The 27364-nt window shown below is 40.2% G+C and overlaps 2 protein-coding genes across 2 annotated transcripts; one reads left to right on the forward strand and one right to left on the reverse strand.

Annotated features, from left to right (window-relative positions):
* Window positions 1-303: 303 nt before the first annotated feature.
* On the reverse strand, window positions 304-3415 carry LOC139475976 (uncharacterized). Its single transcript, XM_071259198.1, has 5 exons — window positions 3203-3415; window positions 2744-2869; window positions 2158-2337; window positions 1347-1389; window positions 304-497 (listed from the first exon to the last, which is right to left on the reverse strand). The coding sequence occupies exons 1-5, from the start codon at window positions 3413-3415 to the stop codon at window positions 304-306; spliced, it is 756 nt and encodes a 251-aa protein (XP_071115299.1).
* A 10352-nt stretch (window positions 3416-13767) lies between these two features.
* Window positions 13768-24710, forward strand: LOC139474750 (uncharacterized). Its single transcript, XM_071257868.1, has 8 exons — window positions 13768-13948; window positions 17440-17561; window positions 18120-18186; window positions 19517-19630; window positions 19856-19949; window positions 20221-20309; window positions 22569-22679; window positions 23995-24710. The coding sequence occupies exons 1-8, from the start codon at window positions 13778-13780 to the stop codon at window positions 24169-24171; spliced, it is 945 nt and encodes a 314-aa protein (XP_071113969.1). The 5' UTR covers window positions 13768-13777; the 3' UTR covers window positions 24172-24710.
* Window positions 24711-27364: the final 2654 nt, after the last annotated feature.

Genomic DNA, 27364 nt, shown 5'->3' on the forward strand with positions numbered 1-27364 from the left:
TCTGATCAAAATCAGTATTTTCTATTAAAGTCTCCTCTCCATATGACTAAGAAAACCAGAAAGGCGTGTTTAATAAAATATAATGGCATGTATATCAAAGAAACACGAATTCCCAACTCTTCCCAACAATAATATATTACTCGACCGCAAGTGACATGTTTTAATCATCCTTCGGAGTCATAAATTAGGAAAATTGAAGCTAGAATGGTATCTGCTTAATGTTTTTTGAAGGGTCGGATTATTTCTTACTATCAATCCCCAAACACTGGTCCCCAACATCATCTTACCTGTGTACGTGCAGTATCAACACGACAGCTGTACGCCGAAATCTAATAACTTTAATGGAACATTCGTCCGGTTTACAATATAGTTGAGAGCGGGTGTCCAGTCCTGTGTGTAGCCAATGAGGAAAGCAGACACCATCCCCTGTACAAACTGGCGATACTCGTCCAGCCTCGAGTCGTCGGTCGTCTTGCAGAAGTGGATGGCATGGCAGCCTTTGAAATGAACCACTTCATAACTAACGAAGCTGACAATTGTATGGCATCAATGCTAGAAAAGGCCAACAATTGAAAGGGTTATAAATACTAATTCAAAAATTCTTGATTACATCACAAAGCTTTGCACTCGTTTTTTTCCAAAAAGTGCAAACTACAATCCACGCCCATTCACCCTCAACCTACCAGGCCATTGCAACTTACGACAAGCATGGGGTTCTAGAGAAAGGAAGACCGCCTCCGTGGTCTAATGGTAGAGCGTCCGCCCGGAGAGCGGAAGGTCCGGGGTTCGATCAAAAGACGTTAAAAGATGGTACTTGTTGTTACCCTTTCGGGCGCTCGGCATTAAGGGGCTAAAACAAGGACTGGTCGGCTCGGAGTCAGTATACTGTGTCTGAGTGGGGTATTCATGTTAAACTGAGGCATGGTATCTCAGTGAGCTAGCACTATAAATCGGCATCAGCCCGGACTAGTACAAGCAGCCACACAAACACACACACGTACATGCACGTCGCTTTATAAGTGCAATAATCTTGGACGCGACGTTAAACCCCATTTCACCTCACATCTAGAGGAAGGGGGCGGTGGGGTAGCAGAGCGGATAAAGCGTTCGCCTGTCACGCAGAAGGCTCGGGTTTGATTCCGCACATAGGTACAATGTACGAAGCCTATTTCTGGTGTCCCCCGCCGTGATATTGCAGGAATATTGCTAAAAACGGCGTAAAACCATACTCTCACTCGCGAGAAATGCACAACTATCTCATATATAACGTCCTCGCTTAGATAAAAAATCAAAATGTTGAAAGATGTCGTAAGTATATTAAATTAAAGTAACTTTGTTGAACCTACCTTCCCATGGAACAGGGTCAAGGATGTCACAGTGTCCAAAATCCTGGAAAAATGCATCTACTGTCATCCATTACTTCAGAGTATACTGTGATCGTCCAATGTTTGTTTGTTTGTTTGTTGTTTAACGCCTGACTCAGCAGTATTCCAGCTATATGACGGCGGTCTGTAAAATAATCGAGTCTGGACCAGACAATCCAGTGATTGACATCATGAGCATCGATCCACGTAATTGGGATCGATGACATGTATCAACCAAGTCAGCGAGCCTGACCACCCGATCCCGTAAGTCGCCTTTTACGACAAGCATGGTCGCCTTTTACGGCAAGTATGGGTTGCTGAAGACCTATTCTACCCCGGAATCTTCACGGGTCTGATCGTCCAATGACATGTATTAATTCAACAAGCCTCTTTTGATATTACTTGTTGTGTATAAACTCAAATTGACATGTTTAAATCTACAATAATACATCGAGCTGACTTGGTTCATACATTGGCTCGATGCTCATGATATCAATCACTGGATTGCGTAGTCCAGATTCCATTACTACGAGACCGCCGTCATACAGCTGGAATTTTGCTGAGTGCGGCGTTTAATAACTAAAACCAATCTGACTTGGAAACATGGTAGCTTCAGAGTAACGTGTCATGACAATCAAGCAGGTTACACAGTGTTGCCACCCAATCCACATGTAAGTCGCCTCTCGGGACAAGCACCGGTCATTGGCCATATAAAAGTAGCCACTCAAAGTGAGCCACGTGGACGATGTACTGGTGACATGAAATGTACAAATCTACTTTCTGATATCCTCACCGCCACTTCCATTTTTATCTTTGGGCACTGCCAAATTTCGAAGAACTTTTGGTAATCAAAGCCCCGTATACAGCACGTGATCACTCCTTCCTCCGCCAGCTGGGTGCCGTACATCAAGGCCGGGAGCGTCACGTTGATTGGTTTAACGTCAAAACTCATGGGCTCTAGAAACACTGTAGCCTGAAAAGGTACAATTAAAATACGTAAAAAAAGTAAAAGAATATTCCGCAGCATTCAGCCTTATTCTTGCTTAATATCACGGCGGCATGTATTGTGTTTGTTTGTGTGTTGTTTAACGCCGTGCATAGCAATATTTCAGCTATGTGACGGCAGCCTGTAAATAATCGAGTCTGGACCAGACAATCCAGTGACTAACATCATGAACATCGATCTACACAAATGGGATAAGATGACATACATCAACTTAGTCAGTGAGCCTGACCACCCGATCCCGTTACTCGCATTTTACAAGCATAGCCGCCTTTTGTGGCAAGCATGGGTTGTGGAGACCTATTCTACCCCGGATCTTCACGGGTTGGCCTGTAATTCCACAGGGGAGTTTTAAAGAAATTGGCGACCGACCAACCTGAAATAAGGAGCTGTTCATCCGTATCATCCGAATCGTGACGTCACATCCGGAGGAATGACACATCAGAGATGTCTGGTTCCACAGAATATTTACTTGGGTTAAGTTCTTCAGGTGTGCTTTCAACTGAAAAGTATCGAGTTCAATTCACTTCATGATTCGAATTTGTTTCTAAAAAAAACAAATGACACAACGAATACAATTATATTTCTAACAGAAAGAAATGTCCCTCTTGTTAGGAAAATAACTTATGCATAACGCTTCACTCGGGTGCTTTTTGCGTGCTTGGAAACCCCTCAATGAATGCCAATGTTCAGTGTGAAGTCACCGCGTGAAGCCCTTGCATGTCGTGCGTGTGAGCAATAGACATGCGCATTACTACGAAACAGAAGCTGCAGGTGTTCTCCAAATCTTGAATTTAGGGGCGATAATTCATATTTAATAAAGAATTCAACAAACCCAAGTTAATTCGTCGAAAAATTTATTCAGGTCCTGACCAAGTTCTTCCTTATGTTTAAGAGATGAGTTTCGCAAGACGGGGAATTTGTAGTCGACCCCAATGACGACAAAACCATGGGAGGCGATCTTCTTTTGGACGATCTGATATGCTTCTACAATGACGTAGCCATTAAGACCTCCCACGAAGAACACGGGTGAGTAGTTCCCCTTCATCACGGGAGAGAACACTGAACACACGTAAAACAAATAAGAACATGTGGCATACGTATATATCTGTTTGTTTTCATTTTATTCTTTAAAAAATGTTCCGATTTTGTTTTTTTATTATTTGCTAAGGCGAGTCACACAGTATAAATACAGACAACATAAAATTCTGGTATCTTTTCAAATATCTTTCACAAAAGAATGTTTTGTCAAAATGTAATAGTAGGTATATATTTGTTTAAGCAGGGATGTGTTTAGAGTAAGACAATATACTTGTACAAGTGTCGATCACGTATTCGTTTATCGCATGTTCTCCTAATTTTTTTTTTGATATTTCACGCCACTCCTGAAAAATCGCCTTTGTCAGGTCACTCGATGCGATAAATATGTCATTTGAAAAGAATCTACAACTCCCCTCTCCCTATATGTACTTAGATAAGCTTCCCTTCATCATAAGATATGGGACCACCTCCGTGGTCTAGTGGTAGAGCGTCCGCCCGGAAAGCGGAAGGTCCGGGGTTCGATCCCCGGCTGCATCATACCAAAAGACGTTAAAAGGTACTTGTTGTTTCCCTGTCTGGCGCTCAGCATTAAAGAGCTCAAACAAGGACTGGTCTGCTTGGAGTCAGTATACTGTGTCTGAGTGGGGTATTCACTTTAAACTGCGACATGGTATCTCAGTGGGCTAGCACTATAAATCGGCATTAGTCCGGACTAGTACAAGCAACTACTTACACACACACACAGATGCACGTCGCTATGTAAGTGCACTGATTTTGGACGCGACTGCGGAGTATACCTTTCGCATGTAGTGGGGAACCGCCTCCAGAATTTGAGATGGTCTGCTCTTGTATTTTCAGAGGTCCGTCATGATATGGGTTGCCTTGATCTTGGTAGCCACAAGTTCCTGCAACAGATGGACGATGTGGATATTCATATAATAAAGTACTTACATATTTTGTAGTTACGTATTGACAGTCAAAAGAGGGGGGATATGTTTTTATTTGTATCACGGCCGTTACTTATTCGTGTCAAAAGCCGTTACGTACCGGTGTCACTTCAGTGCTGCGTCATTGTATGAAATAATTTTAAAGTTAGGGGCTGAGGGAGTGAGTGAGTTAAATTTTAAGTCACATCGGCAATATTTCAGCCATATCGTGACTATCAAAGTTTAAACATTATAAATACTTTGCCAATAACTGCCAACGAAGGACAGTAAAATAACTTGACTTATCACAGACAAATATTTGAAACTAGTATGGAATCATAAAATGGATATTACGATACATAACAATACATTATAAAAACAGGCTATTGCTCCCCAACAACTGAAGCTTAATTAGGGAACAACCCTTTAACTTTCAGTGGGGATAATAAGCGGGGGTTTGGCGCTGTTTTGGTTTGACAAATGCTCAAAAATGGTTTTTTTAACTAATAAGTAAAAATAAGAAACTTTATCCGTTGGACACATGTCTGCAAGAAAATGACACAATATTTTCCCCCTACAATGCGGTTCATAGATATATTTGCTCCCAGTTCAAAAACGGGATGAAAGAACAACCGTATCCACTCTTCGGGTTCTCTATGATATAACAAATGTTATTTAGCGTAAACTCATACATTCTAATGTGAAAACTCAACACCTTGCAGAAGTGAAATAACCAGGAATACCAGTAAGCATTTGCTCTGACAACTATATGGTCATACTTTCAACCCAAACCATATTTCTAATTTCAATATCACATACAAGTCATAAAAATTGTAAACAACGAAATAATTCTTCAAAACATATTGTACGAGCAGTGCGGTTTTGAATAATGATAAATTGCACAAAATAAACAAAACGTGAAACATTAAACAAACTTTTTCAGATCTGAAACATACGAATGTAAAACTAACTTACCTTCCCATATTACAAACACACAGTAGAGGGAACACAACAGCCTTGTCCAGCGCATGTTGATGGTGAGTTTCCCCTGCACAATGTCATCTTAGAACGGGTTGCTTGTTTTATAGATGAGAACTCGTGTCTCAGTTATCTGATGTGAGATAAATGCGGAGTGGCGATAACACACTTTCGGCAAATGTTCAACGACCTAGAGAACATGGTGCCAGGTTGTTCAGCAGACAACCATTAGTCTGTCTACATCTTATGCAAGATATCGAGTGTATATAGGGTATTATTAAGTTTTCTATTTCACAAAGAACACAGGGACAAATATATGTCTTCTCAAGTCTATGGAGCGATACTGCTGACATATGACAACAGTAGTACCGTAACTAACAACCAACGGATGAAAATTGTATGTGATCAAAAACTTACTATTACACAGCAGTGTATTTTATGTTTAATAATGATTGTAGTCGTGTTATAATGTTTGTATTGAGATTCGGTAGATGTTCATTGCATTGTATTAAGGTAGTGATCAGTCGTTAGGAATGTAGTACTATTTATGGTAAGCAGTTGTCAGAACGTTACTATATTTAGTCTTGAGTGGTGTGGTAACGCCTGGAAACGGCGAGACTTGTCCAGCATTGTCTTGAGCATTAAAGCATTGTCATGAAGGTTCTAGGGAGAAGCTAGGTAGGTTGTATATAAGGAGACGGGAGCGTGTTTACGTATCTCTCATACATTTCATATATCACGTATTTCATCGCTTTGGAACCAGCTTTCATGTGAAGATCGCCCATCTTCCTGATTCCCTGCTTGGACATTCACGGAAGCCTGACTACTGTCGCCGCTGGATGAATATATATCATTACCACTAACGTTTGCTATCACCACTGTATTCTTGTATTTTATACTGACCACTGCCATCATATTATATACTGTCATTGAATATAGTACTACCACTCTATTGTGTACTGCCATTGTAATTACCGTGCAGTAATTTGTATTGATTTGTAATCCTAGTTAATGTTAATACATTTGTTGATTGAGACCACTTGCTGGTTGTGTGTTGGTTTCACACTAAGTTCTTTTATGTACAGAATTCTAGATTAACATATTGTTTCAACTTTGAATCGACGCGTAACACATACACATGTTATCAAATAGTATCAGGCTGAAATACCGTCGCCGAAACACAGCAAACGTAAGGTCGAAAACACAGCTATCAGCGTATCAAATACATCACCATCGAATAACCATTTCTTGTTTGTTTCAATTTTAGCCATCAAACTTGGGAGAATACTTTCTTTTGCCCGAGTAAAAGCTGTGGTGAACCTGTCGCCAAGGGTCAAGTGGCCTACGGCGATGGAGTCAGGATACTTTGGTCGTAGGTTCAAGAATATGGTCCTCGTATACAATATCTGTGCTTGCTTCTTAAAGTTGGGGAGCGTTAACTAACTGGGTAATTTCCGTCTTACTCTGAAATGCAATACGTATTGCGTATGTGTAGCGGTAGCGAGCACTAAGGCCTTATTACAATGTGATTGCTACTATCTTCAGTATCTGGTTTTGAATATACAACCAAGTGAGCTATTATACTCGGGGGCTATTTTTTAATTAGCTTATCAGTGGTACCATTAACATGGTGGAGGTGGTATTTTACAAATATTCTATTACGATACAGGCGATGTATTAAGGATTTGGTGTGGTCAGAAAATGACATAAATTGTGAAATACGGCAATGGTACGAACAAATCGAACCGATTCTTAAACTTAACTGTTAAGTGTCAAATTGATAACCTTTTCCACAAATGTCTCGGTCACCGTATATCTGTCGAAATAAGTGTAACTTAATTTCCCTGTAACAACGTTATAACCACTTTAATCAGAAAATTAAATTATTTCCAACAACTAGAATAAGTATAAACATGGACGATAGTCGTCCACATGTCACTCTGTGGCTGACTAATAAACTCCTGTTTATTCTGCAGGTCTACGAGGAATGGCAGGTAACCTGTCCCGTGTGAATGACTTGTATCTGCCCCGAGCTCCACCAAGGGTGTTTTCGCGAACACCTGGTACCATCACAATTTGATAGTTATTTAATAAACACATGCTCATGTTATATCCGGAATCGTACCGTCGACTCTGCTCTTTGCAGAGATCTGTTGGATGTGGAAAGTGTTTTGTCGCTTTATTAACAACGTTAATTCACGAGGGACAATTAACCGCTTCTAGTGAGCTGTTCTATTTATCATAACGAGTTTTCAATGCGATAAACCCATCCTATACACGTCGTATCAGGATCCAATAAATATGCAAATGACGTCATCTAGGAACTACTTTTAAAAAGCTCCATGCATCGATACAATGTCGACCTGCGTTGCCTCCCGCCCCCATTAAGTTTAGACAGGTGTTTAGATGTTTAGATGTTTCTGTACACAAACATGGCTTAAAATCATTTTCTGTATGTGAGTGATAATTGGGGCGGTACTGACATTGACACCCATGTGCGGAACTCGATCTGGTTCTTCAGCGTGACCAACCAGCGATACAGAATTCCCTACCAAGAAGTTGTCTGATGACCGCGACCTCAACATGGGTTGGTATGCACATTACTTTGTTAGGGAATAACATTCTTTCCCTTGTAAAATACCAACTGCCACTGACTGATACAAGATCAGACTTTAAAGGTATTCTCCTTCATAGGAAAATTCGACATTCGTATAAAAGATGCCATTTATCACACGATACTATCATGGAGATAAATCGGGCATTAATAAAAACGGAATTCCCTTAACAGGTATCGACTTTAATAGCTCAGTCAGAATAGCTGTCGACGAGAATCCTTCTGCACATATTATATAAAGATGCTGCTGCGCACGCAAACCTTTGAAAGCATGGGGTCATAGAAAAGGTAAGGGCATTAATGTAGCCGGGGCCCAGGTGACGAATGGTGACGCGCGACATCGAATGTAGATGTCAATTAATCAATTATTTTAATCAGGTGACTAGGACGAATTGGTGCATGTATATAGACACACTATTTATATATAAGCACATCAAACTACATGGGTAAAAAAATCAAAACTCCGATATATGACTTAAGTCTTTAATTGCGTGCAAACAGCGTTCCACGCATAAGTATTATTGCGTGTGGGTTGCGTGTGAGTTGCGTGTGGGTTTCCTATATATCCCAAGATAACGTAAGGGTGCATGTGAACTCTACGCCCGTTTGTCCACAGTCTGTCTGGAAGTTACGTTATCTGTTCAAAGCTGTGAGATGTAACAGCCAGGACGGACGCATGTTTATATGCTGCCAGGATAGACAAGGACGGAGAATTTATCTTGTAGTACGGTGCATATGAACTGTCGGCAGCACCGACAAATGTGGGACTGTCTGTACTGAAATAGATTTTGTCTGTTATACAACTGACTCTTTATCGGGAGCTATAGCTAGGTACATGTTGTTGACCGATGTGTGTATACTCAAATTACCTTATTTGTACACATATATTTCCGAGACACGTTTAGTCACCATGGGAATGAATACATAACATATTTAGACAACCCTAATGACACCAGTATACACTTTTATATGTAACAGAATTGTGAATCATCACCAGTAAAATCTATGATTTAAATGTAATAAAGATGTTCTAAAGATTATGTAGTTTACTCAGTTACACAAGAGGAGGTCAAACAAGTGTGATGCAGATTGTGTCGACCCGGGAGACAACGATAGAGGATCATGTACCTATATCATGTATTTACATAACACAATGACTTGTAAAATATTTAGTGATCAGCCCGAAAACATATTACAGGAGGCAACAAAATAAATATAAATATAACACGGACTAGATTACAATGACATCAGTCTGTAAATAATCTTTTTAAATCAATGGATACCTTTTCACTTGCAAACCAACGAACATATCCGATCATTGATAAGCAGGTGGAGACTGGAGCTGTTTTAAAATCAATTAAAAGTGTCAACAGATCAACTGAACGTGATATTTGCCTGTATTTGTGACGAATGAGTGATTGGGTTTAACGCCGGTTTGAGCAGTATTTCAGTTTTATCACAGCGTGTCAACTTGATGTCATCTTCCCGAGGCAATGCAGTTAACTGTCTATAAGTCCAGATTCCACCCTTGCCAAAATAGGCTGGAATTTCTGGGCTCGATCGTAGCGCCACCAGTGGCTATTACGAGTTATGTACTTTCGATGTCCCTCCTATTGACCAATCAGATCCATCTCTCATATCAATTGCATTTGCTTCAAACAAAATGGCGACGCCCATTCAAGACGAACTGATCGATAATCAAAATCTAAATGATAAAACAGGTCTACACGTGCTTTGCATATCCAGCAATCGGCTGAAATCTGGACGGCAGTTGACGAAACGGATGTTTATTTTGTTATGCGATTTTGATTGGACTATGCATAGCCTCGTTAGTTCAGTCAAAATATAATTCCATAATTTTTGCCTAGTTCGGCAAGTGTGGAAACTGGACTTTTATACTCCCGAGGTAACCCCGAAGTGAAGACAGTCTCATACGTATATACCACTTTGGTATAACCCGCGAGCACGGGTATGGTGCTGATAAACCTAGAAACATAATCTGGACGAACCGGGATTCGAACCCACGATCATAGGTTTCTGACGAGCCCAAGTAACACAACTCTAGACAGCGAATCGCGGCACCCGAGACGACTGGGCCACCCGTGCCCCCGTACTTGGGACGAAGTCAAGAATTGTCACTTGAACTAATCAGTGTAAAATATATGGACTCCCTGCTTCTTGGTATTTTCAACATCCCTCATATGCATCACTGCGTTCACAACACGTTCTCTCCGTACCCTCCGCTGCTGCATGGTAATCTCGACATACAAGACATACAGAATTGTGTTAACAACGCATTCTATCAAAACACCCATTGGTTCTTGGTGTTTTGAACATCCCTTATGTGCAGCAATTTGATTCTCTCCGTACATCTACTGCTTCACCATACGCTCAATATGAGTATTTAGGAGTCAAGAACAAATAAGACATTAACTGATAGTGGTCCATAAATACATGTTTATGAAACAACTAAACTAAGACAATATTTCTTTGTAACAACATACCGGGTATATGAATAATTACGTCGCAAACACCAGTTATCACCACTATTTGATAGTGGCTCATAAGTACATGCTTATGAAACAGTCGGAATCGTACAATGCACTCTGTACAGAAAGGTGAACGACATATCATGTTTGTATATGGGTCAGGGACAATATCCAAATATTATTGTCATAGTAGGTTGAAATGTGAATCGTTCATTGTTGGTCACTCAAAACTGATGCGATACCCCAACCTTCTGTGTAGGTGTCGCCAATCTTCACCCAGAGAGAATCCTATGGGAGTAAAATATCTGAGTTTAATGAGATTGACCACTTGTCTGAGGTATCGCACTTTCCTCTGCAGAGGTCTCTCCTAAGTCATGACTAGTAGGTTCTCACCCCCATCCTTTATTGGAAGACAGGGATGATTCATGCCAATGCGTCAATATCGTACAGAAATGGGTTGAAGACGACAATCTCATAACTCTAAACAAGGGCAGTCACACACGTCATGACCATGTTCACAACACATGGAGCTGAATTGATATCACAATTGCCACCAACAACCTTGCCTCACATTGATAATGGCAAATCCATGATGGTACTTGGGGAAGCGACCACCTTGATATACTCACCTGTATAGGTAGTCCACCTCAATTAGAGGAACATCCCAATCCTCAGCTCAAACGGGACTATCTAAAAGCAGATTGGCCTAAATTCAGGAAGGAATGTATATTATTCAAATCCTCAGAAATTGACACGGATAAACCTTATCCTTTTTGCCAAAATCTGACCTCAACAATTACTGCCGCAGCTGAAAAATCAATTACAAAATGCCAATAAAACTGACAAAACTCCGGTACCATGGTGGAACAGGGAAATAGCAAAAGCTTGGAGAGTGACAAAGAAAGCCCCTAATAGGTCAAATCAGCCTTCGTCAGAGCATCCAGGACAGAACTAAGCCAGCTCATAGACAATTTAAAAAAAGAGTCATGGCAAATTCTTTAAATCTCTAAATGTTAAAACAAATTCTAAAACAGTCCGAAGCAAAATACATAATCAGAGGTAAGGGTAAACCTACAAAAGTTCCCAAGTTAGCCAACGTCAATACAGCCAATAAAAAGCCAACATTCTAGCTGAGGACTTTTCATCTGCCAGCAGCAACAACAATTGCAGCAAAGAATTCAAACAGGAAAAAATGCTTATGCCTTAGATATCAAAACAGCCGCAAAGCAAGCATCTGGTATACAATATACCATTTACTGTGACAGAGTTTGATGATACAATACAACATAAAAAAGGCACTGCACCTGGTCTAGACACAACCAGTTACGAGATATTGAAAACCCTACCTGATCAAACAAAGAGCTTACTCACTGTGTTGCACAACACGATATGGTCCACATTAGAAGTCCCCAAAGCACTTCAGCAAAGCCTTCGACATTGTATGGCATGACTCCTCACAAAACTAGAACACAATAGAGGGAACATGGCAAATGTCACAGACAGCTTCCTGCAAGACAGGTCGCTATCAGTTTAAATAGGGAACAATCAATCTGATCCTATGTCACAGGACAATGGCACGCCACACGGCAGCATTATAAGCCCAACCCTGTTTAACATCATGATCAATGATCTATTTGATCATATCAACTCTCCTAAAGAGACTTGAGACCTGAAGGAAACAGTTAACTTTACACCAGGAAATGCTTAGGTATTTAGAATTGTTAATTGTCAGGAATATGCCAGAGAATGTTACTTTTTGCTCACCTGACCGAACGTCAAGAGAGCTTATGTCATGGCCCTCTTGTCCGTCAGCATCTTGGTAAAGATTGCTCTTCTTCTGAAACCGCTTGTGCTGAATCTAAGCATTAATGTTACAACACTGATGACACTTGAATTGTTTCAAGATGTTTAAATTTCATTTTCAATATGGCAACCATCTTTATGGCCGTAACTCGGAAATTGTATTTCGAAATGAGGTGAAATAAGAATAAGAATAGCTTCTTGTGGGTTCAACATATATATGAATTCGTTTTTAGGCAATAGTTTGAAATCTTGACCTGTAATTTGCACATACACATATAGTCTACAAAGCTGAAACTTTGAGTGAGTATTTATGGCTATAAGAAGAATAGTGTTTGTTGAAGGCATTCAACGTTTGTGCGGCATACAATGTTGCAAAAATGCCCTCCTTTCTCTTTTTGTTTGCACCAAGTGTTCTCAGCTGAAATGTGTGTAGGTATAATTACATTGGATTGTTATAACATCATCATGTTTAATAACAATGGAAAGGAATGAAACCTTCAAAGTTCTCAAAATCAAGCTCTTGTGTTGCTTGGTCGTGCCAGAAACTTGTTATCATGGGTTCGAATCCAGGTTCGTCCTGATTATGTTTCTAGGTTTGTCAACATCATATCCGGTACTGTCGGTTTCACCAAAGAGGTAATAATCTCCGACCTGCATCACCTCGGGCTTTAATCCCTTATAAAGCAACATTCAAACAATATCACAATATCACAATACTGAATCCATGTGAGGAATCGAACCCAGACCTCCGGCGTAAAGAGAGAACGCCGTAACCTCCAGGGTACCTCAACACCCTAGGTCTTTAATTTTGTTGCACCAAGACTTCAAATTGTCATCTTGCTAACATTATAATATTAAAACTACATTCTATATAGGACAATGTTTGCTAAAGGTCCACTCTGACCTACGAGGTATGCATAAATTACGAAATGAAATATGGCACGTTCGAGACAATATTAAAGACATCAGTAAAGGATATTTTAGAAGTTTTAAACAAGAATGCTTTTGAATGTTTGAACATGAGCAGTCTTTAGCCCAAGTTGAATTTCTCAGGCGATTTATAAACAGGTATGGTGAATGAATTATCTTTGGGAAAGGACTTTTTTACAATTAGATTTATATTTAAAGTTGCGAAAAATCGGCATTTTGTTTCTTATTGAGGCCATACTAATGAATGGCATAAGTGCAAACCATGCAAGCGTAAGAAAGACAAGTGTCTACAGGTCAGCCGTATGAACATGTCTGATAATTATCATACAAATATTTCAGGCTTCCGCAACTTTGTGGACCACATAGGGCACTTATCCTAACACAAGCCTTTTACGTTTCTTTGCAAATTCGTGTCCAGTTGCTAGTTGACACAGTATAATGTTGTTCTATTACAGGCGTGGCTGGTGGATGTCAACGTTCGTCTCATTTTTTACATGAATGCAAACAGTGGAACGATCTTAAGCCTTGTCGAGTTACCATACCTTTAAAATAAATTAAGGTCGCACAGCCGTCACATATTTGCCACTTCACCTGGGGGAGTTGTCAGTTGGCAATCGAATCGGGCGGCCATGGCGACGTCTGCTATTCCAGTTGTTGATTTCCAGAAGTACGGACTGAATGTAGCGGACCCTACATCCGTGGCGAGTGAAGTTTTGGAGACTACGGCCAGGGAGATATATGATGCCTTCAGTACAATTGGCTTTGTGTACCTGATCAATCATGGCATTGAGCAGAGGCAGGTAAGTAACATGTCCTGTGTTTATACAGGTTAGGCACACTATCCGAATGTTTTTGTAGTAAAGATTATGAATCATATTTGTCTACAGGAAGGCCGAAATGCCTCATCAAAGATTCTTCTTCTATTAGAAGTTACGTCCCTTAGTTGTGATAGGATTTGCGCGATCGTGGGTTCGAGTCCAAGATTGGTACTGATTGCGATCGTTGTTTCACCAAATTGTTAAGTGTCAATTATCTGCGTCACTTTGGGCTTTTCTCTGACAGTGCGATCACGCTTTTATCACATCTTTATTTGAATAGCAATCTAATGGCCCTGTCACACTACAGCGTTTTAGAGTAACTTTTAGAGACAGTTAGTACGCTGTCATACGTCGAGCTTTCATCGAAATACCATGGTTTTGGCGTATCCATAGCATATACATAACGAGTTCACCGTATGTGAGTGAGTGAGTGAGTGAGTGAGTGAGTTGGGTTTAACGCCGCTTTTAACAGTATTCCAGTCATATCACGGCGTTCACCGTATATGTAACACATGTCTAACGTATGAGTAGCCTATCACCGACTTAGACATAACTGAAGAAGAAGAAGAAGAAGAAGAAGAATATTTTATTATAGTGTCACCCGCTGTACATATAAAATGACAAGGCAAGAATGTAAAAATTCAGCGGCCGGCCAAAATGGCCTACGAGACACTAAAAGACTCATAAAAACACTATTTTATATATGTACACACCACATTTAATAGCAGTTATGAAAATAACATTCATAATATTATCCCCCATACGAACATCCTATGTACACACAACCACATCCATTCCCACATCCAGGTCTTCACTCACAGCAGCTTACGCAAACCACGCGAACACACCCGCACATTCAGACACACCCAAACCCTCATTAACATCACTTCAATCACATCCGAACCCTCGCTCGAACCCTCACCGTCACACATCACTCTCACACACACCCTATTTCTTAGACACACCCTCACCTGTATCCATTCCCGCATCCACACCAACTCCCTCATCCGCACCCGTCAACCACGTCCTCACTCGCATCCACATCCCTCCCCGTCTCCACGAAAAAGAAGCACCAACCACGCACAAAGACACCAACAAAGTAACAATCTACCGCCGCATACACACACTCCCTCCCAACGACGGCCCCCCCCCCCCCCCACACACACACACACACCCACACCCGCGACAACATGAAACAAGCACCCATCACAGCCCCATAACTAATGCCGGCGTGTGTCTGGCGTGTTCAAGGTATGCCCAGGGTATCAGTAAAGCATGACTAACGCGCTCAGCGGGCCGTATGGCCATATGTGGCGTTTAACGAATGTAGAGTCATCCACTAACGTATGCCTAACGTATAATTCATACGTTCGTACGTTTCCATACGCCGAAAATGTTTTGCATGCACAAAAATGTTTTTAAGCTTCGGCGTACTACAACGTATACCAGCGTGCTTTTAACGTATACAACTTACACCTTTTGCAGAGCGTGTTTCAGCGTTGCCGGTGTCCCGGTATAAACTCTCCCCCGTACAAATTCTCCCCCCGGAGATTTTATACCGGTACAGATTCTCTCCCGGAGAATCTGTTCTGAAATACAATCTCTCCCAGAGAATCTGATCTGAAATACAATCTCCCCCGGGCGGATATGTTTCGCGCCCCCCTCAGTATAAAGTCTCCCCCCTGATTATTCGGTTTGTTGCAATGTCTTTCAGTACTATATTCTTTAAATAGTTATCTTTAATGTAAGGAGGGTTACTTTAAAAAATAGATTATGAAATATGGTCATAATGAATTGATATTTCAGCATATTTTATTTGGGAACTGTACCTTCCATCCTAAAATAATTATAAGACATAATCATACCAAACAAATTTGAATGAAATGACTTAATGTAACAAATACATGTACGGTTACTGTCGTAACTGAAATTCAGAAATCTTATTAATCCTCGCAAACATTCGGTTTTAACACTAACTACTTAAAAACTGTCAACATATCCACGCGCGCCTCTAGCTCAGGCTGTCCGTTATACTCTGATTTAAGATCTAAAATATATTCCTTAATACAGGCTACGATTTGAAAATGGTATCAGTGTAATATCAGTGGCTAGGATATCAAGGTGCCAGCAGGTTTCTGTTAAACATACAACATCATAACTATCTAATTCAGCACTGATAAAATCTACTTTGTCTTTAAGACTGCGTACGTTTAGATATATAATCTTTACATCTGGACTATGCAAAGGTCCTGGATTCGGATGGATGGAAGTAAAACTAAGAATGATAATCGGAAATTAGATAAGCAAAGTAACCCAAAATATAGAGAAATGTGTATTATCTTCCCAAAATGATTAGCATATAGAATAGATTCAATAAATTGAATAACATCAACCGGCATCGTCAAAGCAAAGTGTACATGTAATTGTTACAATCGGGCTGGCGGTGAATCTTAATGAAGAACACCTTGTTAAAAAGACACACCGAAACTGATTTGCATAACTGATGACCACAACCATCAAAATAGTAAAAATGATACAGTTTAACCTCATACTGAAGAGAATACAAGAAAAACACAGAGAAGTAAAAGCACGTCATATAGAAATGAGATATAGTAATCTGAGAAGGGATTCATACGTTATATACAACTTAAAAAAAATAATATTATGAAAAACGAAAGGAAAAGTGACCCCCCCCCCCCCCCCCCCCACACACACACACACACAAAAGAAAGAAAACAACCACACACACACAAGTAACTAAATATATATCTAGATAAATATATAACCCAGAAAAAATAAAGGAGAGATAAAAAATAATAAAAAATACATAAACAAATAAACATTAAAACCTAGAGGAATATGAAAAGCCAATGTGTAATGCTAAAGCACGAAGACACGATAAACTGTACCAACATTACAATGTTCACCGATATGCATGCTTTACCTGGGCTACATACGGGTGATCTAAGTTAGAAATATATGACTGATATAAATTCTTTATACACGGCAAAACATTCTAATATGTCGTCGTCCGTTACTGCTAAACGTTGTACCGCCTCCGTGGTCTAGTGATAGAGCGTCCACCGGGAGAGCGGAAGGTCCGGGGTTCGATCCCCGGCCGCGTCATACCTAAAGACGTTAAAAGATTGTACGGAGCTAAATTAAGGACTGGTCGGCTCGGAGTCAGTATACTGTGTCTGAGTGGGGTATTCATGTTAAACTGAGGCATCAGTCCGGACTAGTACACGCAACCACACAAACACACACACGTACATGCACGTCGCTATATAAGTGCAGTAATCTTGGACGCGACTTTAAACCCCATTTCACCTCACCTGCTACACGTTGTAGTGTGACAGGGCCATAATTTATTGATACAGTGCCGTCATCATCACACATTGTTCCAGTTCGATGACATGTTCACAGTGTCACTCGCTGAGCCATGGAGGGTTATTGTACTATTGCTATTGCAGGTGGATGACATGTTCACGGCGTCCAAGTCCTTCTTTGATCAACCTGTGGAGGAGAAGAGGAAGTGTGCTCGAGTCCAGACAGACCATAATGATCATGGTTGGGTTGCCCTGGAGAGCGAATCGTAAGTCACGAAAATAATTATTGGGTTTTTGGTACCCCCGCCAAATATTTTCTGATTAAATTGCTAAATACTATCTAAATTTGATTTTAATTTGTCCACACTTGCACAGACAACTAATTATCTGAACGGGGATATTTTATACTATTTCTAATGAATCTGTCAAAGGCGGGTCACGGGGAAGCTTTACTTCAACGAAATCCTTAGTAAACTTGTTGTAGACTACAGTGGTAGATAGACCCAGAGAGCAGGCACTAGTAACTATAGTGTGTGCAGGCAGAGCATGTGTAAGGATGACAATAACCGTAATGTAACAGAGGTATTTATTATTAGAATTGATCCCCAGCAACATATGCCTGCCGTACACGGACCGTGTGGTCAAGCTTGGTGACCGCGTGATCGCTGCTCATAATATCAATCACTGGTTTTACTCATCTCGAGTCGATTATTTACAGGACGCCACACTTTGGGCTTTCCTACCACATTGATCTAACATCATTGTATAACTGAAATACAAAGCGGCTCAGTATAGTGACACCTCTTTGTCTATTTCCTTACAAGGCTGAATCCCGAGCAACAGACTGGAGACCTGAAGGAAGCGTTCAACTTTTCACCAAGGGATGATGGGGTATTTAGAATTTTGTTATCAGGAATGTAACTTTTAGCTCACCTGACTGAAGGTAAATAGAGTTTAATAGTATATAATATTCTGCTGCTCCATCGGTATCTCTGTAAAGATTACTCCCCAGAAACCACTTGTGCAGAATCTTGGCTTGATCGTTACTTCAGTAATGACACTTGAATGTTTTTAAGATGTTCAAATCTCATTTTCAATATGGCCACCGTGCAGCCATATTGAAAATTACTTTGCTATAACTAGCAAATTGTATTTCGATATGTTCAACATACCTGTATGTTCCGTTTTTCGGCATTTATTTGCATATTAACCTGTATTTGGCCTTTGTATGTAAACATACAATCTACAAAGATGAAACTTTGTGTGAGACCCATGTGAGACTTTTATAACAATGAAAATACATGAAGAATTCGAAAGTTGTCAAATTCATTTTTCTGTTCGTCATCTAAGGCTCATCCCTTCTCTGTGCACAGTTGTCTCCCTTAGGCATACCATTGACCTATTATTACGAGTTCAAATCCCGCTTAGTCCTGTGTCAGCAACATATCCGTTATTGTGGGTTTCCCGAAAGTGGTAAACATCTTCGACATGTATGATTACTGGGCTTTCATCCCTTATAAAGATGACAAGACCGCCTCGGTGGTCTAGAGGTAGAGTGTCAGCCCAGAGAGCGGGAGGTCTAGGGTTCGATCACCGGCCACAACATATCGAAAAGAGGTTAAAATACGGTACTTGTGGCTTGTGGATGCCCTGTTTGGCTCTTGACATTAAGGGCCTAAAAACAAAAACAAGGGCTGGTTGACTCAGATACAGCATACTGTGTCTGAGTGGGGTATTCATTCATTATTCATGTTAAACTGGGGCATGGTATCTCAGTGTGCTAGTAATCAGTCCAGACTAGAATGAGCAGCAACAACCCCCCCCCCCCCCCCACACACACACACACACACACACAAAAACCACACACACATTCACGTCAAATATTTAAGTGCAATAGTCATGAACGTCGATTTCACCTCACCTCATAGATCGTCACGATATGGCTGAAATACTGCCGATGTGACGTTAAATCTTAACTCACACACTCACCTCATAGAGATGACCTCTCTGTTCTGTGTTCGAATCGAAAAACGACGCAGGGGACGTTGCTTGACATGTTATTCTTGAACTATGTGTCTTTTGTTGTGCAAATAGATCACTTTTATTGGATATCAATGAGATCAGAAGTGGGAAGTGCGTTTCGTTGGAACTTAGAATACATTTCTTTTCAAATTCGTGTCCAGTTGCTCGATGACGCAAGTAAACTGTTGGTCTTTTACAGGCGTGGCCGGCGAATGTTCCCAATTTTAAGTCAACTTTCGTATCCTTCTTTGACGAATGCACACAGATGACAGAGCGGATCCTTGATGTCCTGTCTATCGGCCTCAAACTTCAGGTATGACCTTAATAGTAGCTTCATGGGATGGATGTAGGTATGTAGGTATAAACAGTTTGCTGAGCGTTTCTTTGATGTTTCTGTGTTGCAGGATCAGAATTTCTTGCCAGGTTTCAGGATCGAAGAAGTAAATTTCTCCCCGTGCTGCGGGAACAGAGCTCCATTTATCACCGGATCAGAATTCAATTTCTTGCGTGAGAGTCCCAATTTCACCCTGTGTTTCAGGATCGCTATTACCTGCGTGAGTGCCACAACCTGATGGACAAGAAGGGCGGTGCCACCACTCTCAGAAGTCTGTACTACCCCCCTGTGTCTGGAAGTAAGCGTTGTTTCTAATCAATGTAACATGGGTAAAGCAGTTGCTGTTACTTTATATACAACGTTGAGGTGAGCTACGTGTTTTAGTGGGGGTGGGGGTTGGTGTTGGGATGGGTGTAGGAGTGAATGTGGATATGAATGTGGATAGTGAAATTTATGTTATTGCAATTTAAAATGGATAATTGTCTCTTATGGGCACATTATTAGAATTAATATAATAATATATAATTATAATTATAAGATATCAAGAGTTTCCACGTCTGCTGTTGCAGCCGTGAAATCAGGTCAAGTTCGCTGTGGAGAACATTCCGACTACGGAACAATAACGCTGCTATTCCAAGATGGCGTTGGGGGCTTAGAGGTAAGGTTCTCAATGTGTTCCTGGAGGAAAGCCAAAATGAAATAATTATGATGACTTCTTGAACTTTTGCCAATTTGAAAACAAAAATACTATAAATACGCAGCGCATAAGCAAACCGAATGCATATATGACTTAAAAAATATGTTCATCTTTCCTCAGTGTATACATTTAATGTCGTATTTTGATCTGTAGAAGAAATTAAAATACATAAGGCAGCATGTCTATTCTCATTAATATTCTCATTCTACAACATGGTGATAAATAGTTCCGTATACCCATAGTGTGAAGTCATTGCCATCCAACAGTTCCATTACTATACCCAAGACGAAGGTAATATGGGAAATAAGGCCTTTCGAGTTCACCTTTCTGCTTTGCAATTAGTTTGTTTGTTTGTTGTTTAACGTCACACTCCCCATATCCCAGCTTTATGACTGCGGTCTGTAAATAATCGAGTCTGGACCAGACATTCCAATGATTGATATCATAAGCATCGATCTTCGCATTTGGGATACCATGACATGCTTCAACCAAGTCAGCGAGCCTGACCACCCGATTCCGTTAGTCGCCTCCCACGACAAGCATGGTCACCTTTTAGGGCAAGTATGGGTTGCTGATCGATGAAGACCTATTCTAACCCGGATCTTCACGGGTCGTTTTGCAGTTAGGGACATGTAAACTACAAACTGCGTTCTCCGTGGATTTGTCTGAAGGCTAATTAGATATCAAGTTTATCAAAACCTTCTCACCTATAAAAAACATCTGAAACAATTGGAATAAGGATATGCCATAATGTTACACAACCAATATGTCCTTTGGTTGTCATCTTGGTAACATAAAAAAATGTCTTTCTGTCAGCAGCAACCATATCTGATTATAACGATAATTATGATGGGTGTGGTATGACCTGTTTCATTTGATGAATACTGATGACATGTATGTGGTATGACATGTTTCAGGTGATGAATACTGATGGCATGTATGTGGTATGACATGTTTCAGGTGATGAATATTGATGACATGTATGTGGTATGACATGTTTCAGGCGATGAATATTGATGGCATGTATGTGGTACGACATGTTTTAGGTGATGAATACTGATGACATGTATGTGGTACGACATGTTTCAGGTGATGAATACTGATGGCATGCATGTGTTATGACATGTTTCAGGTGATGAATACTGATGACATGTATGTGGTATGACATGTTTCAGGCGATGAATACTGATGACATGTATGTGGTATGACATGTTTCAGGTGATGAATATTGATGACATGTATGTGGTATGACATGTTTCAGGCGATGAATACTGATGACATGTATGTGGTACGACATGTTTTAGGTGATGAATACTGATGACATGTATGTGGTACGACATGTTTCAGGTGATGAATACTGATGGCATGCATGTGTTATGACATGTTTCAGGTGATGAATACTGATGACATGTATGTGCTATGACATGTTTCAGGTGATGAATACTGATGACATGTATGTGGTACGACATGATTCAGGTGATGAATACTGATGACATGTATGTGTTATCGCATGTTTCAGGTGATGAATACTGATGACATGTATGTGTTATCGCATGTTTCAGGTGATGATTACTGATGGCATGTATGTGGTATGACATGTTTCAGGTGATGAATATTGATGACATGTATGTGGTATGACATGTTTCAGGTGATGAATACTGATGACATGTATGTGGTACGACATGTTTTAGGTGATGAATACTGATGACATGTATGTGGTACGACATGTTTTAGGTGATGAATACTGATGACATGTATGTGGTACGACATGTTTCAGGTGATGAATACTGATGACATGTATGTGTTATCGCATGTTTCAGGTGATGAATACTGATGACATGTATGTGTTATCGCATGTTTCAGGTGATGATTACTGATGGCATGTATGTGGTATGACATGTTTCAGGTGATGAATACTGATGATATGTATGTGGTATGACATGTTTCAGGTGATGAATACTGATGACATGTATGTGTTATCGCATGTTTCAGGTGATGAATACTGCTGGCATCTGTGTGGTATGACATGTTTAAGTTGATGAATACTGATGATGAATACTGATGACATGTATGTGGTACGACATGTTTCAGGTGATGAATACTGATGACATGTATGTGGCATGACATCTTTCAGGTGATGAATACTGCTGGCATGTATGTGGTATGACGTGTTTCAGGTGATGAATACTGATGGCATGTATGTGGTATGACATGTTTCAGGTGATGAATACTGACGGCGTATATGTTCCGGCCAAGCCTGTTCCCGGCGCCATCGTAGTCAACATTGGTGACCTCATGCAGCGATGGACGGCAGACAAGCTTAAAGCCACAGTGAGCAGATTCCTCTAGAATCAGTCTTATCAAACTTCTCTTGAATACATGTGAAATAATGGGGGAAAACATTTTATTACGGACAGTTTAACCCCAATTAATCTACATGGTTCCTACCAAATTAATGTTAAGCCCAGAATACGTTGTCACCAAAAATACTGTTTATTATACACTTCAGTGTGAACGACTGAGATTTCCGAAGTTGAGAAAAGTGATATTTTCACTGCAGTGAACATATCACTTTGACGGAACTATTGTCATACAGGAGTTAATTAACTCCCCTTAAATTGTATCCCTTTGTCGCAAGTGACGAGCCCGTTCACAAACTGTTCACAACTGCAAAATAATGACAGACGATCGTTTATGCAGTTAATATCGCTTCTTGCCGAGTGTTATTCTCGTAAAAGATATCTCCCTCCCCCCCCCCCCCCCCCCCACCCCCCCCCCACCCCCCGTCACTCGATTAGAGAAACATGATATTTCACTCGAGACATGAAATATCCTCTATATTACTATATGCGTGATTACACTGTTTCAATTGACGTCATGAAATATAACTCTCTTCACCATTGGTGTTCAGCAACCCCTGCTTGTCGTAAGCGACGACTGAGGGGAAATGGGATCACTGGGCTGCCTGGTTCAGACTCAATTATTTTCATACCGCCGTCTATGGCGTTAAACAACTCTCATCAGAGGTTTTATATAGCGGAACAAGCCGACTGAACCCGAGGGCGGACGAATGTTCCTTGATACTACATCCTCTGGGCTGTTCGCTTTCATTTACATTTACATGTCGTTTAGTTCTGTGTTATGTCTGTCCGAGTAAAGATCAATGAATTGTCGACAGAGTCAAATCAATGCACGAATGGTGTGACTGCTTCAGTTTTTTGACGTAACTGTATGAAGGATCTGATCTGGCCCGTCACAGTTTGGCTAAAATCCAGGTGACAACGTCAGAGTGGTGACATGTGGAAGATAGCCCCCTGTTCTGATGTCACTTGCCATAGATCAAATCTGAGAATACGTTGCACCAACACAAGACTGACTAGAACTGTGGATACATACTGCTACATGTCTGGTGAGCATGACATATAAACGCCAAGGTCTTGTACGTGTTGGTCAACTGTTCATCTGATTATGCTTGTGAAGATGCACAGTACTTGAATAGGTAAATCTTGGAATACCATCTGTTACTCTGATCTGATGTGGTTCAATGTTCACACAAACAGTCACGGGTAGTGTTTAGATCATCAGGCAATGGGTTAGTGCTTAGGACAATTGTGTCACGTACATCATGAATCTTTGTTATTTTCAGAAACACCGGGTCCTGATTCCTGAATTGGAACTGAAGAAACATCAGAGTCGACAATCAATTGCTTTCTTTGTCAATCCAAATAGTGACACCATGATTAAATGTCTCGATGGTTCAGACAAATATGAACCCATCTCGTGCCTGGATTATCTGAACTATAAGATCAGTCTGACTTATTAGTTATCGAGGAAGCACTTGAAATCATGGTTTGAGAAAATGGATGGTAATTTTATAGGATTGTCCATTTATTGTTTTAAAAGTTTCGCCATGTGCATTTCATTGCCTTCTTTAACACCATGGTGATCCTAGGAGATAAAGGGACAAGTAATATAATCATACTGATCATGATATGTATTTAGCATCATTTGATGTATATGAAGTAAGATAGATTTGAGGATAACGTAAACTTCTTGTGTATTGAATCTTGATCAGAAACTGCCCTATAGTACTTGACTGATTAATTCTAAATATATACATGCAGGTGATTATGTGTAACTTTTATTGTTAATGTATAAGGTAAAAGTAATGGCTGTGTATACACAAGAACGCTTTTTTGTCCGTCCCTGTACCCCGACGGGAGGTTTCTCTTAACATCAAACACTTGTTTGTTTGAACATGAGGAAATATGTTTAACAATATGGTTTATCACATAAAGTTGTCAAGAATATATCTCAGTTGCACATAAACATTATAGTGACGTATCTTAAGGGAGCCGGTATTATGGGTGATTATGGGTTCGAACTACAGATTGGCTCTGACAATAATCACTGGTTTGTCAGCATCGTACTCGTGTTCTTGTATTTCACCAATGTGGTAAGTATTCACTCACTCACTTGGCGAACAATGCACAATTGGCTCCTTAAACAGCCGTTTTGGAGTTAAGATTCTCCAGGAATTAGACTACAAAAGAAGAAAAGGGTGATTGATTCAGGGGTACCGATGTGTTCGTCGTTGCCCTGCACTTGCGTGGAACAATAAAACTAATTCGCACGGAGACCTGTTCAGAAACAAAATATTAACGTACTAACCCTTTTCGCGAACACCTAAAAACATAAAAACGACAAAACCTTTTCTATATTCATGAAAAGAAAATCACTGCCGAAAGCAGACTTGACTGTACAGTTCCGACTATGTAATGAGCATGTGTTTTATGAATAACTATCAATTAATGATGGTACCAGGTGTTCGCGAAAAGGTGGCACCCATCACAAACACGAGCAAAGGCAAGTCAATTGTTCACATGATAAAACATAGAAGAACTTGTAGGCAATAGAGATAGAACAAAGTAGGCAATTGCATGGGACATCATTTTATTCACTGATGCGTCAATGTGCGTACATAATATCAGAGCTTAGAGCGAAAAGGGGCCAAAATGCCCTTTTTGCATATTATTGCATATATAACATCTATGAGGTCTTGTCCACTTGTAGAAAAAAATATTGTATGTTTACATTGGTGCATTTTTTATATAGCTACTTAAAATTCTATAGAAGGGCCAAAGTCAAGTTCCAAAAGGGCCAAGTCACTTTGCTGGATTTTGTCCCTTTTCGTTCTGACTTCAGTGTGTGGTTGAGACTGGTTGTCTGAGAGAGAGTTTGAACGTTTGGACACATTATTATGTTTCAAATATTTCAACAAAGTTGGCATGAGTTTAAATCATTTAAAAGTACTTCAATAGTATGTGTTTGTACTTTCAGTAGTAGTTTATCAATCTCACATGTTAAATCCCATGCAAATGTCGGAGGGTCAAAAAGGGCCTTTTTAATGTTTTTTATAACAACATTTATTTCTCTGCTACAATAAAAGTTCCTTAACATGCATAAAGTTATGTTTTTTATCACTTTTCTCAAAACAGACTCCACGTGACATTGGCCCTTATGGCTCTAAGCTCTTCAATTATGTATACCATAACACTTTTTGAAAGCTGTACTGAGACCTTCTTGTAGCCTTGATCAAATAACAAATGAGCAAGAGTCGTGTGGCGCTCTTCGAAATCTTTGTAGAAAGAGCATGATCGATTGTACCTCAAACGTTGTGAAATGTCTATCAAGGCTCTTCAGGAATATTGCTAGACATAAAGGGAAAGTAGACTACTGGAAAGTTGAGGTCATACCTCTTGTCATTCAGTCTTGTGGACAGTGTTTTATCACACTGAATCTTTATGCATAGATCTAGATATGAAACAGATGAGGCGGTCTCACTGGTATCCTTTATTCATAGTTCAGGCGAGTAAATCAGTGGAAGGGAATTTGCCTTTTTATGGCTAAATGAACGATAAAAGATCATTGATAAACCTAGAACTCAAGTTCAACTGGCGAATTTACTTTGTTTTAACTTTGTTAATCCGAGCAGAAATTTCGATTCATAAGCAAAAAAGCAGATCAGCAAGAATGAGAGAACAATTGGAGATGCTTTTTTTTTCCTGAAAGTCTTACCCCCAAATTTTACACAAATGTTATCAAATGAGGTAGTCCAGCATTTCACATATCGTATTGGTTCAGTCACTGGTGGTCTGAACCAGATAATGCGCAGAACGTAATGATGTAGCTGGAATACGGCAGAATGCTCCGTTAAACAACAATAACTCTCTCCCAATGGTGTATGGCATACTTACATATGCATGTCATATAATATAAAAGGTAGATTTGTGTTATGAGCCAGTATTTCAGTTATATAACGGCTGTGTAAGCTTATAAGAGATGGGAAACTGATGAGTGTGAATTGTTGTACGCCGCTTTTATCAGTGTCCAAGCCATATCACGGCGGGGGACACCAGAATTTGGCTTCACACATTGTACCTTAGTTGGGACGTGAACCCGGGTCTTCGGTGTGACGAGCAAACAATTTAACGACGAGGTTACCTGACCGTACCTAACCGTCCCGAGAGCCTGATGCAGGTTTTAGACATGTGTTAATTTGGAGAAATCGGAAAATTTAAGATTCGAACGTTGGTAGCGATTCAAAAACGGATGTTGATGAGAGTAAGTTAGTAGTTATGGTCATCAGACCGCTCACTCCCTTATCTTGCGAACCTCCGATGGCCAGGCGAGTTGCAGAGTAATGGCTTTAGTGCCCATGACGACACGGAACAACAATACATTAAGGTAACTGTTGTAGGGTCCGTGAGCACCCCGGGACGCAGTTACAACACTACCGGTAGGGCAGAAAATGATCACCCTCTTTGAAAACACCTGGTATCACAACGGATTTTCTGGGCTTTCCATTCATTTAATTTTCACAGCTATTTTGCCCCTTGAGCTCACTGGAATCTGTTTCGGCGGATAATCTACATTACTGAATGACTATTCTCTAACATTGATAATTTATATTTGGTTTATCCAACTTTGGCAACATTCAACAAGTATTATACATG

This window comes from Haliotis cracherodii, unplaced genomic scaffold (assembly GCF_022045235.1).
Source record: "Haliotis cracherodii isolate W230 unplaced genomic scaffold, xgHalCrac1.p SCAF_3, whole genome shotgun sequence".
In the NCBI taxonomy this organism is placed as follows: domain Eukaryota; kingdom Metazoa; phylum Mollusca; class Gastropoda; order Lepetellida; family Haliotidae; genus Haliotis; species Haliotis cracherodii.

Bases quoted from the DNA above. Each gene is read 5' to 3' on its own strand.
- LOC139474750 (XM_071257868.1), top strand. From the start codon at position 13,778: ATGGCGACGTCTGCTATTCCAGTTGTTGATTTCCAGAAGTACGGACTG. The intron at 17,562-18,119 runs GTAAGTCACGAA...TTTCCTTACAAG, and splicing joins GTTGCCCTGGAGAGCGAATC to GCTGAATCCCGAGCAACAGA. The intron at 19,950-20,220 runs GTAAGCGTTGTT...CTGCTGTTGCAG, and splicing joins CTACCCCCCTGTGTCTGGAA to CCGTGAAATCAGGTCAAGTT.
- LOC139475976 (XM_071259198.1), bottom strand. From the start codon at position 3,415: ATGAAGGGGAACTACTCACCCGTGTTCTTCGTGGGAGGTCTTAATGGC. The intron at 2,338-2,743 runs GTTGGTCGGTCG...GTACCTTTTCAG, and splicing joins TGAACAGCTCCTTATTTCAG to GCTACAGTGTTTCTAGAGCC. The intron at 498-1,346 runs GTAGGTTCAACA...TTCATTTCAAAG, and splicing joins TGACCCTGTTCCATGGGAAG to GCTGCCATGCCATCCACTTC.